Source organism: Paroedura picta, chromosome 3, assembly GCF_049243985.1.
Source record: "Paroedura picta isolate Pp20150507F chromosome 3, Ppicta_v3.0, whole genome shotgun sequence".
In the NCBI taxonomy this organism is placed as follows: domain Eukaryota; kingdom Metazoa; phylum Chordata; class Lepidosauria; order Squamata; family Gekkonidae; genus Paroedura; species Paroedura picta.
Window position 1 is genome coordinate 158,419,977 of NC_135371.1, and position 19,028 is coordinate 158,439,004.

At 47.1% G+C, this 19,028-nt stretch overlaps 1 protein-coding gene across 2 annotated transcripts in view; it reads left to right on the forward strand.

Moving 5' to 3' along the window:
• AVIL (advillin) overlaps positions 1–15,021 on the forward strand; it is a 42,702-nt gene extending 27,681 nt beyond the window's left edge. For both annotated transcript variants that reach the window (XM_077328951.1, XM_077328950.1), the window contains exons 8-20: positions 986–1,064; positions 2,029–2,127; positions 4,033–4,186; positions 4,570–4,670; positions 5,237–5,374; positions 6,369–6,527; positions 7,869–8,048; positions 9,671–9,816; positions 9,998–10,142; positions 11,666–11,854; positions 12,586–12,654; positions 13,332–13,457; positions 13,812–15,021. In XM_077328951.1, coding sequence (XP_077185066.1) covers positions 986–1,064; positions 2,029–2,127; positions 4,033–4,186; positions 4,570–4,670; positions 5,237–5,374; positions 6,369–6,527; positions 7,869–8,048; positions 9,671–9,816; positions 9,998–10,142; positions 11,666–11,854; positions 12,586–12,654; positions 13,332–13,457; positions 13,812–13,925 — 1,699 coding nt within the window. In that variant the 3' untranslated portion in view covers positions 13,926–15,021. The remainder of the gene's footprint in view (positions 1–985; positions 1,065–2,028; positions 2,128–4,032; positions 4,187–4,569; positions 4,671–5,236; positions 5,375–6,368; positions 6,528–7,868; positions 8,049–9,670; positions 9,817–9,997; positions 10,143–11,665; positions 11,855–12,585; positions 12,655–13,331; positions 13,458–13,811) is intronic.
• Positions 15,022–19,028: the final 4,007 nt, after the last annotated feature.

Here is a 19,028-nt window from a genome sequence, read left to right on the forward strand (position 1 = left end):
TTTGGTCAGGAGGGGAAATAGCTTTAAGTTTTATTCACATCTGAGGACTCTCACTGGGCGTCAATTGTTCTGTGAAATCTGGCTTGAATTAAGGATCAGCAAACCTGATCCGAGGAGATCAGGACTGTAACACGGCACTGACAATAAATCAACTGAAATGCCTGTGGTGAAACTGGTATCTAGAAACTATGGTTTGGTTTGAAGGGCCTGGAAGCAGGGCTTGTGACAAAAGAGTGCTAGAGCCCTTTAATGGCTGTGATGTTGCCTTAATGTGGTCTCCTAACAGTTCTGTTCTTAAATGAGAACAGGGGGGGTGACTTTTTCCTACTGAAGGTGGGAGGGCGGAAGTATATGGTGTATGTGTGTGATTAGGTAATAGGAGAAATCAAAGGATGTCCCCCTGTGTGGCGAGTCTTTGAGGCTGATTCACCCAGGCATGTCTGTCATTCAGTGGATTTACTCCTTCATGACTCGCAGCTGAGTAGTACAACCGCACTGCGTATTATGTTGTGTTTGATTTATGGTGTTTGATTTATTATGTCTGTTTCCTACGTATGGTGTTTGATTTATGATGTCTGCTTCATGTGTACAAGTGGCTGCTTTTTGTTACAGTCGCTGCATGATGAACATCTGTATGAACTCTTTTTTTTTTTTTTTGGCCAAAAGGAAAAACTGGAACAATAGTGAGGTGTTGGTTTTGATACAGAAACTTTAAGGGATTGCTCCTTTTCACCCACCCAGGGCTCAATTTTAAAAACTCTGGGGAAAATGTGAAAATGATGAAAAATGATTATAAAGGAACTTTCAAATCTTTGTCTGAGCCCTGAAGAACAAAAGCCCCCCCCCCCCCAATTGCTAGCTGCTTCTGGAGAGCATTCTTACCATACTGGCCGATGCTAAAAAGCTTCCAAAAGTTCAATGCTCTTCAAAAGCCCCGAAGGACAGGAGCACGAAATGAACCCACTTCTCTCTCCTTTTCATTTAGTGTCTCAGACTCTGAAGGGAAAATGCAGGTCACAGAAGAAGTTGGGCGGCCTCTCGTTCAGGAGATGTTGAATCATGATGTAAGCCCAAGATGGAAATGTGGTTCTTTTTAGGGGTCACCTTGATGCTCATGCATAGAAAACCCTCCACAATGACAATCCACATATTATTTACACCAGTGGTCCCCAACCCCTGGTCCGGAGACCGGTATCGGTCCGTAGATCAGTCGGTACCGGGCCGCAGCTCCTACTCGTCCTCCTCCCAGGCTGCTGCCTCAGGGGCTGCCCTGCCACTCTAACACCAGCTCACCTTTGGTGCTCTCCAGTGGCCGCCATGGCTGGGTCTTCCCCTCGGCGTGGCACTGCGCAGCTGCTGCTGGCAGCACCTCCCAGCGGGCGGCAGGAAGTCAGGGACGCGAGAAAGCAAGAGGAGCAGGGACTCAGGCGATGGCGGTGACATCCCTTGGCAAAAGACTACCCCTCCCCCCGGTCTTCAGTAAAATTGTCAAGCGTTGACCAGTCCCCGGTGCTAAAAAGGTTGGGGACCACTGATTTACACTGAGAGAGTCTTAACGGCCCTAACTGTGGGATTGCCTAGAGCTTGTGAACTATTTATTTAATTTATTTTTTACTTATATACTGCCCTTCCCGAAGGCTCAGGGCAGTTTGCATCAAAGGGTGAGAGGCTTCCCGCTGAAGCAGGAGATCTGACCTCTCTATTCAGTGAGGAAGGGAACTGGGCCAGATAAAGCAGAAAAGTTGATGGGATCCTATCTCATGTTTAGTAGGCAGGAACTGGTTAATAATAGGTTGCTAAGTTCTTGTGGGGTTCTGGGATCTCCCATCCCCAGCATGCCCCTTCTACCATCACTCAGCTGGGCAAGAGGAGAAAAATCAGGGGGAGACAGGCAGTGGCTAGTGTCCCAAATGAATAAAGGATTACCTCATTTTCATCTGTTCCCCAAGGAAACGTGATATGAAGCCAATTACGGACCACAGGAGGCTGTTCATATGATACGGTTAATTCCCTTCTTTCCCCCCTCAGGACTGCTACATCCTGGATCATGGTGGCATGAAAATCTATGTATGGAAGGGGAAAGGTGCCACTAAAGTGGAGAAGCAAACAGCCATGTCTAAGGCCTTGGTATGACATGAAAATCCAACTAAATTTCATCTTCCTATTTTACTCTTTTAAAATTGGTTTTCAGTTGGTTTTCAATATACTTGTGTGTAAAATGGTCAGAGTACCAGTGAGTGAGAATAATTTAGTAGTATTATTTATAAGACTTGCTGTTAATTGAATATGAACCAATTTTGTACCGTCCCACTATCCCAGATAAGAGCCTCTTGTGGCGCAGAGTGGTAAGGCAGCCGTCTGAAAGCTTTGCCCATGAGGCTGGGAGTTCAATCCCAGCAGCCGGCTCAAGGTTGACTCAGCCTTCCATCCTTCCGAGGTCGGTAAAATGAGTACCCAGCTTGCTGGGGGGTAAACGGTAATGACTGGGGAAGGCACTGGCAAACCACCCCGTATTGAGTCTGCCATGAAAACGCTGGAGGGCGTCATCCCAAGGGTCAGACATGACTCAGTGCTTGCACAGGGGATACCTTTACCTTTACCTTTTACTATCCCAGATCTCCAGGGGTAGATTTTATCTCTGGGTAGCTGTCCCTGACAGGAATCAAATATCATTTTATTGGGCTGTGAGTAACTCTCTGGAATATGTCCCAGAGAGTTCTGGTCCTCTGGTCCTATTTGGCACATTCGGTGTCATAAGTGGGTTGTCAGCTCTGAGTGGGAAATTTCTGAAGATTTGGGAGATGGACTTGTGGGAGGGGGGGACTCCCTTAGAGTTTGTCCATCCACACCCAACAGTGGGCCTATTGCCTCCTTTACGTTTGCTCCTCACATAACTGAAAAATCTTTTCTTGTTACAGTGGGCTTCCCTGGCCAATCTTAGCTCACTCTCAGCTTTGGCCTTTCTGATGATTGATCTACAGTGCCTAGTAACCTGTAGGTACTCTTCTTTAGAGCTCTGTCCTTCCCTCCATTTCCTGAACATCTCCCTTTTCTTTCTTAGTTCCTCTTGAAGTTCTCTATTCATCCAAATAGGCTTCTTAGAGCTCCTGCAGTGTTTTCGTCTTTCTGGGATAGTCATTGATTGAGCATACAATAGCTCTTGTTTGAGTAGCGCCCACCCTTCACGTGCTCCCTTCCCTTCCAGCATTCTTGTCCATGGTATGACACTCATCATGTCTCTGAGTTTATTAAAGTTTGCCCTACGAAAATCCAACATCAGCGTCTGGCTACAAGCTTCCTTGGCTCCCCATCTCAAAAGGAATTCTATGAGGACATGGTCACTTCCCCCTAGGGTCCCCACCTCCTTTACCTCATCCACCAACTCTTGCCTGAAGGAAATGGCAGTGTCAGAGGGTATATATAATAGCGTCACTCCGCCATTGAGCACCCTTCTCAAACTCTTTAATGTCCAGTGTGATATCTGTCACATATATCTGAGGAAGTGAGCTGTGTCTCTCAAAAGCTCATGTTGAAATCCATGTTGTTAGTATTTAAGATGCCATTGGATTTTTGTTTGTAGTGTTGTAGCAGTCTAACACATACGGATGCCAGTCCCCAGGTGGGACCTGGGGAATCCCCTGAAATTATCGCTCATCTCCAAACAAAAGAGATCAGTTACTCCTGGAGAAAATTGCTGCTTTGGAGGGAGGACTCTATAGGATTATACTCCACTGAGGCTTCTCCCCACCCAAAATCCCGCCCACTAATTCCCAACCTAGAGTTGGAAACTGTTCTTACACAGTTACCCCTTTGCAATCTGGATTAATCACAACTGAGCAATAACTAACAGACCATACTTTGCCATTGTTATTTTTTATTTATTATATTATATATTTTATTTATTTTATCAATTAAAAAAATGTGGGCAGCCCAACATATGATCATACTGAAAAACTTGAAAGCGTTGGGGATATCGAGCTGGTCTGTGTTATGAATTCAGCAGACCATGCAGCAGTTGCTTGTTCCCTACAGGAATTCATGAAGATGCAAGGGTACCCGTATACCACCAACATAGAGACTGTGCATGATGGAGCAGAGTCAGCCATGTTCAAGCAGCTGTTCCAAAAGTGGACTGTCCAGGACCAGACAGTGGGGCTAGGAAAAACTTATGCCATTGGCCAAATTGGTAAGGAAGATCCCTTTGCCTGAATCTGTGATATCTCCTGCTATTTGCTTCCATTAATGAAAAGTTCAAAAGGATAGTCAGCCTTAACTTAACTTGCAGGGTTTCCAGGGCTTCCTTAGAAGTTCCTTCCAACTCTCTGTGAGTCTCCTTAGCTCCATGGGGGTGAGGGCCTACTTAATTGAGGCTGGCCTAAAGCCAACATCTGCCTACGAGTATTTAAAGCATCTGTACGCTTTCAGCCAGTCGCGTGGAGGTACAGAAGGGCCAGGAAACTGTAGGTTCCACCAGCCTTCTTCTTGGGACCCTTGTACCAGTTGCCTCCACAAAATGTTGATTCAGTGGATGCTCTTTGCTTCTCCCTTTGACTGACGTTTCCTTTCCAGCTAAGGTCAGCCAGGAGAAATTTGATACCAGCGTTTTGCACACCAGGCCACAGCTGGCAGCCCAGGAGAGGATGGTGGATAATGGAGAAGGGAAAGTTGAGGTAAGAGCTACCAGGTGCCAACCCCAACATGGAATCCTTGTTGACTTGCCTAGTGAACCCAGCAGCAGATGACATTCTTTTTCATTGCTGTGTTTCCAGAATATCTTCAGTTTAAGTGTGGTGTCATCAAGGTTTGAATGGTAACAGCGCTCTGATGTCACAGGGAGTAGAGCAGGTGGAGGAGTTGACTATTAGCTAAGCTATTGGCTTAGCTGCTGTGATGTCATAGAGAGGGCTGAGAAGCCTACAGCTCAATAGCTAAGGGGATATTGATGAGACCTTAGTTAAAATATTCATAACAAACAGGCGGGGGAGACAGGCTCGATGAAAAATCCTAATTTCAGGGCAAAGAAAGAACACTGCTGCAACCAGAAATAGGCAAATTAAGAAAATGTGTTTAATTATCTTAACTGGTATAATACAGTCTAACTCAAGAACCTGAGCATTTGGCTTTGGGAATCTGGCCTTTCTTTCATGTGTGGGTGTGTGTGAGAGAGAAAGGGGTGGGTGGGAACCTGGGCCCTTGCCAGGATCACATCTAATTCCATCCCATTTGCTATCCTTAGGTCTGGAGGATCGAGAACCTGGAGCTGGTGCCAGTGGAACGTCAATGGCATGGATTCTTCTATGGTGGAGATTGTTATTTAGTCCTGTATACCTATGAGATCAACAGGAAGCCCCACTATATCTTGTACATCTGGCAGGTAGGTAGAGAGTCTTTTGTGGGCTGGTCCTGGCTACTGTTTCTGTAGATTCCTTTGAAATGTGCCATCCAGCAGTTCCTCTCAACTGCCCACCATGGTTGGTTGTCAACTGTAAAGTCCGCTCCAAAAATCTTTTGCCTCAAAGTCATTATAAGCACAATAGGTCATGAGCTTAAAGCACTTTTTTTTAAATGCCACAATATATTATAGTTCTGTTCCAGGTTTTACGTATTGCCAAGTCTGACTTAGATTCTTTTCAGTGCTGTTTTAATAACAGCCATGCTGGGCCCCAATTTGGACCAGGGCCCCAGTTCTGGGGAAGAAGGGACTGAACCTTCCTCTGCCATATAGTTTTGCCTCAACAGGAAAAGAATTCCCATGCGATGGACCACAATACTGTAGATTTCACCAGAGAAGAAACTGACCAAAAATTGAAATCAAACTGGCCAAAATATAACTCTTTCTTCAAGTTTTATTGGGGGCCATTCTGCACAACTTTAATATAGCACTAGTCTTACATTTTGTTTTTGCCACTAAAACTGCGTTCCGCATGAACTACAGAACTACAGACACAAGCATTAGCATTTGGGATTAGGAGAGGGGAGATCCAGATTCAAGGGCCCTCTCTACCCTCCAGGTTACAGAGGGATCTTGCACCAGACGTTCTCTCTTCTTCAGCCTAAACAAACGCACAAAATTGTTGTGGGGAGAAGGCAGATGACTCTATTTTGAGCTCCTCAAATGAAGGACCAAATGCAAACTCTGCAAATGTATCAACTTAGCCCTTTCTCCCAGAAACTCAGAAGGGCTTGTAGGGCTCTCACCCACATGGGCTCCACAATAATCATGTGGGGTAGGCTAGGCTGAGAGAGGGACCGGCGCTAGGTCACCCAGGGAGCTTTAAGACAGAGTGGGTGGAGGGGTTCAAACCTGAGTCTCTCCAGTCCGAATCCATCAGCCAACTAGATCCTTCTGTGCTTTCTTTTTGTCCCAGGGCCGTCATGCCACTGTGGATGAACTGGCAGCCTCTGCGTACCAAGCGGTGGAGGTGGATCAGCAGCTCCAGGGGGAGCCCGTGCAGGTCCGTGTGAGCATGGGCAAGGAACCGCAGCACTTCTTGGCCATCTTCAAAGGCAAGCTTGTCATCTACGAGGTACGGAGAAGGCCTCAGTGGCACAATGAAGCATCTCAGATTGTTGTTTGACATGGGAATGCGCATTAGTTTACCTGCTCAGAGACCTGTGCCATATCCAGATTGTGTCTGCCAATTTGAATAGGAGAAGAGTTTGGTTTTATAGCCCGCTTTTCACTGCCTGGAGGAGTCTCAAAGCAGCTTACCATCACCTTCCCTTCCTCTCCCCACAACAGACCCCCTGTGAGGTAGGTGGGGCTGAGAGAGCTCTGACAGAACTGTTCTGCGAGAACAGCTCTCACAGGATGGTGACCAGCCCAAAGTCACCCTGCTGGCTGCATGTGGAGGAGGAGGGAATCAAACCGCTTGACAGATTAGAAACCACTGCTCTTAACCACTGTACCAAGCAGCACGGAGAGACTGATTTTTTCAAGGTCACGGAAAGTCAGTAGCAGAGCCCCAGAATAGAAACCAGGCATTATTAAATCTCGGCATGCAGCACCCCTGGAAACTCCAAGCCAGTAGGAAGCTGTCATAATGTCACAGCTAAGAAAATGAGAACATAAGAAGAGCCCTGCTGGCTCAGACCAATGGTCTAGCTAGTCCAGCATCCTGTTGCAAAGAGTGGCCAATCAGTTCCCCTGGAGGGCCAAACAAACAGAGCATAGAGGTCAAGGCCCTCCCCTATGCCTGCTCCTTCCCAGCACTGGTATTCGGAGGTTTGCTGCCTCTGTCAATGGAAGCTCTCTCCAGGCATCCAGCAGCAGCCATGAACCTGTCCCACGAGCTATCCTCCAGATGGTTCAAATCTTCTTCTACTACAAAGTGAATAGGTTTTCTTAGACAAGCCAGCCTTATTCCTCCCTCCCCATCATATCATATTGGTCTGTGGATTGCAATATAATGGCTTGGATCCTGCCCCAAACCTCTGCTGGTAGAAGGATTTCCATCAATTGCAGGGCAACTTCTCTGCTTCCTCCTCTAGCCCAAAATGCACCCTAAAATGCTGCTCCTGGGGGAGAAGAACCCGAGGAACAGGGGGGGGGGGGAGGAAGTCAGAGGTCTGTCTTTGGGAGGGGAAGTCAGCAGGATCCAACCACAAGCATGTGAAATGCTTAAAAGCACTAAGTGCTAAGTATTGTTCGAAAATATTTGCTTGGGCGTCAAGAGAGAGAGAGAGAGAGAGAGAGAGAGAGAGAGAGAGAGAGAGAATCCAGCCTTCAGGCTATCCCTTCCAGCTGATGCTTTCCTAGCGCAGGTGCATTGCATGAAGTTTCACCCTCCGTTTGGGCTTTTCCCTGGCTGCTTCATCAGTTGGCTGCAGCCTCGGGCTGTCCCACTCTCCCGTGGTTTCCTTTGCAGGGCGGGACTTCCAGGAAAGGCGGCAGTGAAGAAGAACCACCGGTGAGGCTCTTCCAGATCCACGGAACGGAGAGCTCCAACACAAAAGCAGTGGAAGTTCCGGCTTCCGCCGCGTCCCTCAATTCCAACGATGTCTTCTTACTGAGGACGCAGACAGAGCACTACCTGTGGTACGGCAAGGTGAGCCTGCGACACGGGGCACGGAGGTACGGGGAAACTCAGGAAGTATTCCTTGGAGGTCTCGCATCTAAATACTAGCCAAGGTTAACCTTAACTTCGAAGATCTGGTAAAAGTAGACTGGCCTGGATTAGCCAGGTCAGGGCCTGCCCCTTTAACAGAGACGTGATATCTTAAAATGGGCCGGGGAAGCTTTACATTGCAATGTGCTCAGCAACACCTCCCTAGGACATTTCTCTCTCTACCATGCATACCACCAAGGAGTCCTCTCTGGTAGCTAATAACAGAGGGAGGGCACTGTGTTCCAGACACCACCTTCACGTTAGAGAAAGCATGAATGACACAGAGCACCAACTAGACCTGTATAGCTCACCTGAGTTCATGCCCCAGCCCTCCAAAACAGATAGATCCAGAAACAAACAGTTTATCTGTCCTTTCTGCAAATTAAGAACCACCAGAGAGCATTTAATCAGCTTTACCATCTGCATTGCTTGAGGCGCGCTATAAAAAAGTTCCAAAGGCAGAGAGAATCTGTATATGTGGAGCTGGGGAAATGGAGTCCATTGGGCACATCCTTTCCAGATGTTCACTTTATGTGGGAGTTTGCAATAAGATCATCTCCCCCCCACCCCCCTGTCCCGGATTCCCAGTGACTCTGAGGAAGGGAAATTGAGCCTCCATTCCAGAGGAAACATTGAGGTTTCCAAACAGTTAGCTAAATATTGTGCCCTAACATGCAAATCATGCCAAAAGAATGTTACTGGGAATCTGTCGTGCCTTAGGTACACTGTTAACCCTGATATGTTTGTAGTTTAATTCTGTTTTAAAGGTTTAATTTTAAAGTATTTGCTGTTGAGTGTTTTATTAGATTACAATTTTAAAAGTCATGCAGGTTCTAGACTCAGAAAGCCTTTATTGGCATACACAAACACAATCCAAGGAAACAAAATAGATGAAACAATATTACGTTCCCGCTCTTGCAAACATAAATTATTTATTTGGAACATGTTTCCAGGGGCATCGGCTACCCTGGCAAGTTTAATGGGATCCGTTTCTGAAAGCATTAATTGGATGAGGAGGGATTTGGAATTGGCTTTGGAATTTAAATCCCTCAAATATGACTAGATTGAAGCTCTTTGGGGAGAGAAGACTGGACACTCCGAAATAATATGTGGTGGTGTCTTTACAAACATGTAGACAAAGTCTTTTTGGGGTGGGAATCTGATGGAATCTTCCCCAGGACACACTTGAGGGAAAGGAGTTGACTCTGGCAAGGAGGAAAGCCCTTCTTGCCAAATGCAGGTTCTATAGCTGGTTTCGGGCTGTATTGCAAATAAATCTGAATCTGACACCACCGCTGTCTTTGTACCTTTTTTGAAACAATGAGCCAGGAGAAGAAAGCATAATTTTGTACTTTTACTTCCGGTATACAGGCGTGTATTCCCCAAACAGGGAATAAAGAATTGGCACTAGGTGACTTAGCAAAACATGACCTATTTGTCCTCTCCTGACAAAATCTTGTTGAAACATAAATCCCAGTTTAGCAGTGCCCTGCATGGGGGGGGGGGGGTCTCAATCGGTGGCTAGATATCTCTCTTCTTTACCACTGCACTTTTCCTGCTAGGGCTCCAGTGGCGACGAACGGGAAATGGCCAAGCAGCTTTCTACAACCCTCGGCGACGGGATTCAAGAAACGGTGGCGGAAGGACAAGAGCCGGCAGCGTTTTGGGAGCTGCTTGGGGGCAAGGCCCCGTATGCCAGTGGGAAAAGGTAAGCCCCATTGGAAAGGGTTTTTGCACCACACCTCTCCGAAACCAGGAGAAAGGTCACAAAGACAGCTGGGTTCTGCTCAGCACGTCCGTCCTCATGTCTTTGTGTGCCCTGCGGTGTGGGCTTGTGGTAAGGGAGAAACCTCAAACAATCAGCTCCAAAAACTGCCACTCTTCTGTAGGTTGCAGCATGTGGTCCCTGATCACGCCCCTCGGCTCTTCGAATGCTCCAACAAAACGGGACGTTTTATTGTCACCGAGATCACTGACTTTATCCAAGACGATCTCAGTGAAAGCGATGTCATGTTGTTGGACACATGGGACCAGGTGAGCTAAAAAGGATGTGTGTGTGTGTAAAAGACTCTTAAATGCCCCTGAATTTTAAAGTCTCGCTAATCGCGAGGTGGTTGAGACACTCTGACTATTCTTTCACTCCCCACTGGTTATTTGAAGTTCAAGCCTGCCTTTAAAATGTCTCTATTGTTTGGGGGAAGAAGCAATAGAAGCTAGTGATAGCCTTTTAAAAACAACAACAGTGCTTTCCCCCCCCCATTGATCCACAAGTGGGGAAGCCAGAGATGTGGGGAAATTCCATACAGGAAGAAGGGTGAGCACCTGCAGAGTCCCTAACCTCCAGGTTCTGTTACCTGCTTCTGTTAAGTTTTAAGAACTGGTACAAGTGGCTTTAGAAAAGCATTAGATAATCATAGAATCATAGAGTTGGAAGGGGTCACACAGGCCATCTAGTCCAACCCCCTGCTCTACGCAGGATCAGCCCTAAGCATCCTAAAGATAATCTTGTGGAGGGCAAGTCTGTCAATATCCAGTGCCTGGACACAGCTGTTGTTGGTTTTTTGCCATTAAGTTACAGCTGGGGTTTTCAAGGCCAGACATATGCAGAGATGGTTTGCCATTGCCTGCCTCTGCATCATGGCCCTGGTATTCCTAGATGGCCTCCCACCTAAATACTAGCCAGGGCCAGCCCTCCAAGAACTGACAAGATTGGACTAGCCTGGTCCCAGCTAAATGGCTTTTTATGTGGGTGGGCAAACAGATTGTAAAGTTCCCATGAGCAGTAAAGAGCTGTATTTTCCTTATTGACCACTGGGTGTCACCCTCCATCAAGGGGAGAGCAGCACCAGTTCTCCATAGAATATTAGACTGTCATCTTCTTTTGATGGTGACGATGTCATCCGTTCAGTCTTGTCCAACCCTTGGTGATTCTATAGGAAAGTCTTCGCCATGCGCCCCTGTCTCTGACTGCTTCTTTTAGTTGGTTCATGGTCATTCCTATATCGGCTTTGATCGTTTTAATGTAAACCGCCCTGAGCCTTCGGGGAGGGCGGTATATAAATCTAAATAAATAAATAAAATAAATAAATCGTGTCGAGCCAGAGGATCCTTTGGCGACCATGTTTCCTTTCGCCGCTGACCATGCCGAGCATTAATGATTTTTCTAGCGAGTTTGATCGCATGATGTGTCCAAAGTAAGTGAGCTTTAGCCATGATATCTTCCCTTCTAATGACACAGTTGGTTTGCTCCTCTCTAAAACTATCTTGTTGGCAACTTTGGCTGTCCATGGTATTTGCAGCTTTCGTCTCCAACACCATAAGTCAAAAGCATCTGTTCTCCTCCTGTCTTCCTTCTTCAGGGTCCAGCTTTCAACAAGAGGCTATTTCATCAGTGGAGCTTGAACAGGTGCAGCCCAGAGAGAGTATTCTACCTCAGTGACAACTAGGCCTTCCGGCCTAGTTTCGAAATACCTGACTCATCACCATGTTTCTCCATAGGAAAAAAGGAGCATAGTGCATAAATGGGTCACTCAAAAGGATTACTCTTCTCTTTTCAGGTCTTCCTGTGGATTGGCAAAGAATCCAATCGGGTCGAGAGGAAGGAGGCATTGCCGACAGCTCAGGAATATCTGAAGACCCACCCGAGCGGCAGGGATGCCGACACCCCTATCCTGATAGTCAAGCAAGGTTTCGAGCCCCCCAACTTCACAGGCTGGTTCTTGGCTTGGGACCCATATCGATGGAGCGTAAGCAGAAGGCGTGCTAGTCTGCGTCCCAAATATCAGCCGATAAACAGCATGGCAGGAACTAGGAACGATTTGAGCAAGTGCCATGCGTGTGATTTAACCGGAGGCAGGATACGATTCTGACTTATTCAAATCTAATAAAAAACATTTATTAGGCATTTATTACAAACTGCATAAGCAGATCACACAGCATCAAGAAACAACACGAATGAATGATCATAAAGTTAATACTGCTATATTGTTCTTATATTGTTCTTACATTCCACTCTGCCCAGTACTTAGCCTCAGTATTCAAAGACATAAGAGTTTTTCTCCCAGTTTTCTACCCAGTGGGAGGACCCAAAGAACCTTACAGCATCATTCTCCCTTGCTCCCTTTAATCCTTGCAACGACACCCCTGTGAGGTTAGTCTGAGGGCCTGGCCTAAGGTCACCGGGTAAATGTCCATGAGGATTCAAACCTTAGCCTGAGGGCCTGGCCTTGGTTCAACAAGTGAGTTTCCACAGGGATCCGAACCTTAGTCTGAGGGCCTGGCCTAAGGTCAACGGGTGAGTTTCCATGAGAATTCGAACTCGGGTCTCCTAGTCCAACATTTCAGCCTCCACACCATGCTGGATCTCATGTGCCAGACTAAACCTTGCGAGTTCAAAATAAAACCTGCCTTCAGCACTCTAATGCTCAATTATCATAACAATCCCATCGACCGCTGAGTTTTGTCATTACTTCCACAGGAAGGAAAAACGTACGAGCAGCTGAAGAAGGAACTGGGAGAGGCTGCCGACATTCTCAGAATCTCAGCGGTGAGCTGCAGGCTTGCTTCCTTGGCCAGAAAGGTTTCCCACGGCCAGGAAACAAAGGCCATGATTTTAAGATCAGTGTTCGCTTAATTCTGCCAGGTGTGAGGATATAAAGTGGTGCCACTGGTGTCAGGTTGTGGCCTGATTTCTGTGAGGAACATAAAACAGTGGGTCTCTACTGAAATGACAATGGCCAGCAATTTTTAGATTTACAAAAGTTTTAGAGGGCATGAATGTACGAATGACTTGGTGGTCATTACAGTAACAATTGAGGTAAATCTGAGGTGATGCATGAGGTGTGAAGTCGACTGAATCCAAACTGGCGTAGTTTTACCTCAGGTTGTAGGCAAATTCCATATGCATGGTCTCTTGCTAATTCCATTCTCCTGCAGCTGACGCATCCTTTGAATTTTGGGCATGTCTAAAGCAGAAGTTGTTTTGCATCTGTGCCTGTCCCAAACCATACTAAGCACTTGCAAAAGCTACAATAATCCTGTCAGGCCAAAAATAATTTAAAAATTTTAAAGTGGCAGCTTAAGGGTGACAGATCAAAGTAATCCAGTTTTAAAGTTATAGAGGTCAAAGTAGCAACATCTAAGCCTGTTAGATGTATTCTTTAAGTTAACTGAACCTCTGGCTGGCTTTGTATGGTATTTTACCCCCATGCCTTTTCTGCTTAGGATCTGCATGAAGCCTCCCTTAGACCCCAGCATTCAAAAAATGGCACCCACCAAACCTACCCTCTAGAGGTCCTTCTGAACTGCCACGAGGAGCTACCTGAAGATGTGGATCCTGCAAAGAAAGAGGTGAGCTCCGTGATGCGTTAATCGGAAGCGCACTCCGTCTTCTTGTCGGGACTGTGATGCCACACAAATTGGGGGTGCTTTTGCACACACTAAATAAGGGGTAGTCAAACTGCGGCCCTCCAGATGTCCATGGACTACAATTCCCATGAGTCCCTGCTGGCAATTCCTCGGAATTGTAGTCCATGGACATTTGGAGGGCCGCAGTTTGACTACCCCTGATTTAGATTGTGTGAAAGCTCCCATGCAGTTTGGAATTGGGCACAGAGTTCAGTAGTGAAGAGTTTCAACAAGTTTACCAGCCTTTGTGCTGCTCTGGGCCCAGCTTCCCCTTACTCACCCTTTCTCTACCCCCAGAATTTCCTCTCGGAAGAAGACTTCGCGAGAGTCTTTGGAATGAACAGAGACGATTTCGCCGCTCTCCCAACCTGGAAACAGCTCAACCTGAAGAAAGAACGAGGGCTTTTCTGAGAGGGGGAGAAAGTGAGGGGTTCTAAAGATGGAGAAAGAGCCATCCAGGCCTCAAACAGGGGCCGGGTCCAGAAGCAGCTTAGCCTAAGAGGAGAGCCAGTTTGGTGTAGTGGTTAGGAGTGCAGACTTCTAATCTGGCATGCCGGGTTCGATTCTGCGCTCCCCCACATGCATCCAGCTGGGTGACCTTGGGCTCGCCACGGCACTGATAAAATTGTTCTGACCGAGCAGTGATATCAGGGCTCTCTCAGCCTCACCCACCCCACAGGGTGTCTGTTGTGGGGAGAGGAATGTGAAGGCGACTGTAAGCCGCTTTGAGCCTCCTTCGGGTAGGGAAAAGCGGCATATAAGAACCAACTCTTCTTCTTCTTCTTCTTCTTTTTTGCTCTGATAATCTATCACTGTTGTGCCTGATGATGCTTTGAAAGTCACCCAATCCTTCGCTTTGAGGCTGCTGCTGTCCCAGCTAAAGAGGGAGGGAGGGATCACCTTCCCAGGTCAGTATTGCTGGGAACAGGCCGAAACTCAAAAGCTGGGTTGCCACCCTCCAAGTAGGGCCTGGGGATCTCCTGGAATTACAACTGATCTCCAATTTCCCCAGAGAAAATGGCCAATTTGGAGCTTCAGAATTTCTCAGCCTGGAGTTGCCAGCCCTGTTTAGAAGATGTATTGCCAACATTTTGTTGTGGGCTCCAGTCTCTTCCCTGCAAACAAACAGCCACTCAGAGGCTGCAAAGCCACCTGGAGGCCCCGCGTGGCTGTTCTGCATAAATCAGGCCAAAGTTTATGATTCTGTGATCCTATTACAAACCGTAAAGCTGGTGTCAAACGTTAGCAAAGCTTACTGCCGCCTAGCCATGCCTGAAGCCCAAGTGACACGAAGGGGCTCACCGAATGCACTCTGCCTTCCAGGGAAGTCAATGGAATTCAGTGGAAGAATGGTTTGAGTTAAATTGCTTTTTTTGTTTGTTTGTTAATGGAGAGCGGGTGCCTTATACATTGCCTGAAGTGACAAAAAAATTGCTGCTGTTCCTCTGGATCCATGGGAAGTTAATAAATTTGGACATCTGGAAACAACAATAAAAAGTAAACATCACCACCAGTTTTTCTGTATTCAACTCTGCCGGCTCAGTGTTGGAGATCTGGGGATGGAACCTGAGGCAAGGTTTGGGGAGGCTTACTCCGGGGGGGGGGGGGGGTTGTAATGTCACGGATTTCATTTTCCAAAGTGGCCATATTCTCCGTGCGAGCTGACCCAGGCTGGAGACCGGTTGTAATGATAGATCAGGGGTAGTCAAACTGCGGCCCTCCAGATGTCCATGGACTACAATTCCCAGGAGCCCTTGCTATCAGGAGCCCTTGCCATCAGGATTCGCCAGCGAATGCTGGCAAGGGCTCCTGGGAATTGTAGTCCATGGACATCTGGAGGGCCGCAGTTTGACTACCCCTGTTCAGCCACTCATCGGAAGCTGTACAACTCTGCTCTTGTGGAAAGTGAGGGATACCTTTAGCAAAAGAGCTTCCAGCAGGGTTCTTAGTGGGGTGAAAGCACCCCGGAAAGCTTCTGAAAAGAACGCCTTTCACGCTTTCCCCATAGCAGAAGAGGCCTTGTTTCAATCTGCCACGCACAAGCTAAAACCCACCTCCCCTCCCCAGACTACGGTCTACATCAGACTGCTGTGGATCCACAATCATCATGTTTTTAAAAATGCTATCAATGAAGGAAGTTGATAGCATTTTTCAAAACATGATTGTGGATCCACAGCAGTCTGATTTAGTCTGTAGTCTGGGGAGGTAGTTGACTCACATCAGGATGGCTGCACTGTAGCAGGAGGAAGGGGACAGGGGCGAGAAAAAAGGCAAACTGCCCACCCCCCTGCCACTGCTTCTGCTGACAAGAGGCATGGGAGGGAAAATGGAACTCAGATTGGTGTAGCGGTTAAGAGCAGCGGCCTCTAATCTGGAGAACCAGGTTTGATTCCCTGCTCCTCTACATGCAGCCAGCTGGGTGACCTTGTGCTAGTCACAGTCTTGTTAGAACTGTTCTCAAAAGCAGTTCGCTCAGAACTCTCTCGGACCCACCTACCTCACCGGGCGTCTGTTGTGGGGAGAGGAAGGCAAAGCTACTTTGAGACTTCTTAGGGTAGTGAAAAGCGGGGTATAAAACACTAGCTCTTCTCTCCTCCCCCTCCCTCACAGCACCAAGTGATTATGTGCTGCTTAAGGTGAGTTCCTCCCATGGACCTCTGAATGCAAGTTGGGGAGCACACTTGTGACCCAACCCATGTTGACTGGATTGTGTATTTTGGTCCTCAGAAAATAGTCATCAAGTGTTCCTTAGAATTATGGAATAATAGAGTTGGGAGGGACCTCCTGGGTCATCTAGTCCAACCCCCTGCACTATACAGAATCACAGAATCATAGTTGAAAGGGGCCATATAGGCCACCTAGTCCAACCCCCTGCTCAACGCAGGTCACTCACAGGACACTCACAACCCTATTGCTGATCCACTGTAACCTGCCACCCCCTTAAGCCTTCACAGAATCAGCTTCTCCATCAGATGGCTATCTAGCCTCTGTTTAAAAAATTCCAAATATGGAGAATCCACCACCTCCTGAGGAAGCCTGTTCCACTGAGAAACCGCTCTGTCAAGGAACTTTTTTCCTGATGTTAGGCGGAATTTATTTTGAATTAATTTCATCCCATTCGTTTTGGTCCGTCCCTCTGGGGCAAGAGAGAACAACTCTGCTCCATCCTCTACATGGCAGCCTTTTAAATACTTGAAGATAGTTATCAGATCCCCTCTCAGTCGTCTCTGCTCCAGGCTAAACAGACCAAGCTCCCCCAGCCTTTCTTCATACGACTTGGGTCTCCAAATCCCTCACCATCTTTGTTGCCCTCCTCTGGACATGCACCAATTTGTTTACATCCCTCTTCAACTGGGGTGTCCAAAACTGAACACAGTACTCTTGCTGCTGAAGCAATTAGTCTGGCTTCAAGGAGGAGGAATGAACTAAGAATATTTATTTATTTATTATATTTATATACCGCAGGGGGAAATGCCAATTGTCTTATCTGGGGCAATCCCTTGCTCCTGCATATCTAGAAAGTTTGTGGCTTTTAATGCCCCAAACTCTGAATTATCAGGGAGGGCTGTAATCTCATTCCTGTAGCTTTTCTTCTGCCACACCTAATTAACTAAGACTCTCCTCCACATGCCTTTTACCAGAAACAGCCCCAAAACAACTTTTTGAGGCTTCCTAATTCTTTTGAGGCTTCCCAAATTGTTGTAATGTACAGCAAACCTTTTAAAAACACCCACAGAGCAGGCAGTGGATTCTTTAGAACATGTTCATTCTGGAGAGCTGCTGTATTCTTTAAAAAAAATCCTTTTAAAGGGCTTTAAGTACAAACTCAGAAGCACACACATTTGCACTATTTATAAAGGTCACAGGCTGCAGACTGGCCCCGAACATGGGCACTGAAAGCCCTGGCAGCACATTGGCTGTTGCTGCAGCCTCTGTGGCATGGGCCGGCAGCTTTAGAGCGTGGACCAGGGGTAGTCAAACTGCGGCCCTCCAGATGTCCATAGACTACAATTCCCACGAGCCCCTGCCAGCATTCGCTGGCAGGGGGCTCCTGGGAATTGTAGTCCATGGACATCTGGAGGGCCGCAGTTTGACTACCCCTGGCGTGGACTGGTGAGCACAGGATGCTGAAAGGCAGAAGACGTAGCCTGGGATGCAAGGAAGCAATAGGAATGATGCTGGAGGAGGAAGATTCACGTAACGCAGGATTTCTGGAGAATCCAGCAGGAAGTGGAATGTGCTCTGCAACTACAGTTCCAGGAACCAACATACAAGATGTGTTGTGAAAGAGTAACACCCTGTGGTTTAGCACAGGGGGCAACTCCCCCCCCCCGGACAGGTCAAGTACTGCACGCTTGACAAAACATTCAACCGTCTGGGACCTTCATACCTGTGGAACCACCTCCTCCCTTACATCCCCCAAGGGAGACAGAGATAACAGAACTTGCTCAGGATCCAGGGATGTCAGGCTGGCCTCAACCAGGGCCAGGGCCTTTTCAACCCTGGCCCTGGCCTCGTGGGATGCTCTCACTGGAGAGATCAGGGAGCCTGAGGGACGGAGGGCAGGGTCTGTAAAACAGAGCTGTTCTGTCGGGCCTACGGTTGAGGCCAGAAATGACACTGAAATTGTGGCCTTTCTGTCCCAAAACATCAGGCAAGTCTCCATCATATCTGACAACAGTACTGCCCTCCATTGGAAAAAGCAGTGAGTGGTTGGGAATTAAGCTAGATCTAATTTGTTATCTTTTTTACCCTTGAGAAACCCCCAAAACATTCTTCAGGCCCTGAAGGGGCATGATCGTGCAGAATATGGGTGGGATGCACACCCACCTAAGGCTCCTCCCCTTCCCACTCCCTCCAGACCCATCACTGGCCATTTGGGGACAGGGGAGACAGGTTGACATGACCATATATGGTAAATGTTTCAACATTTGGTAGGTAGGTAGATAGGTTGGAAGGTAGGTAGATAAAAATAGACTCCCACCCATTTGGGAAACTCTTCCAGGGACATCAAGAACCCTGGTTTCACAGAACCCTGGTTGAGAAAACCTGATGTAGAATGTTTTAAAAATATCAATTGTTATTTTATCATTGTTTTTATATATGTTGTTACCTGCCCTGAGCCTTCAGGGATGGGTGGGTTAGAAATAAATAAGTATTAATTATTATTAATTAATTATTATTATTATACAGTGTAGCACAAAATCTCTACTTAGCCAGAGGCAGGGGGTGCTGGATCCATTTGCGCCCAAGCTCATGAGACACGGAATTTAGTTTTGGCATAGAGAGATGCATGTAGCTTAATTTCTGCACAGGAGGAAAATGTTTCTAGTTCTCAAGGTTTAAAAGCTTTCAAAGGAAAGTAGTGATGACTCAAAGTGCAGGGGTGGGTTCCAACTAGAGATGGGGAAGGGAGACGACTCACTTGTAAAGACAACAGTGCCAAGAAAAACTGAAGGTGGAAGAATACATGAGAAAAATTGACTTGAGGCCTGAACAGTTGATGATAGGACA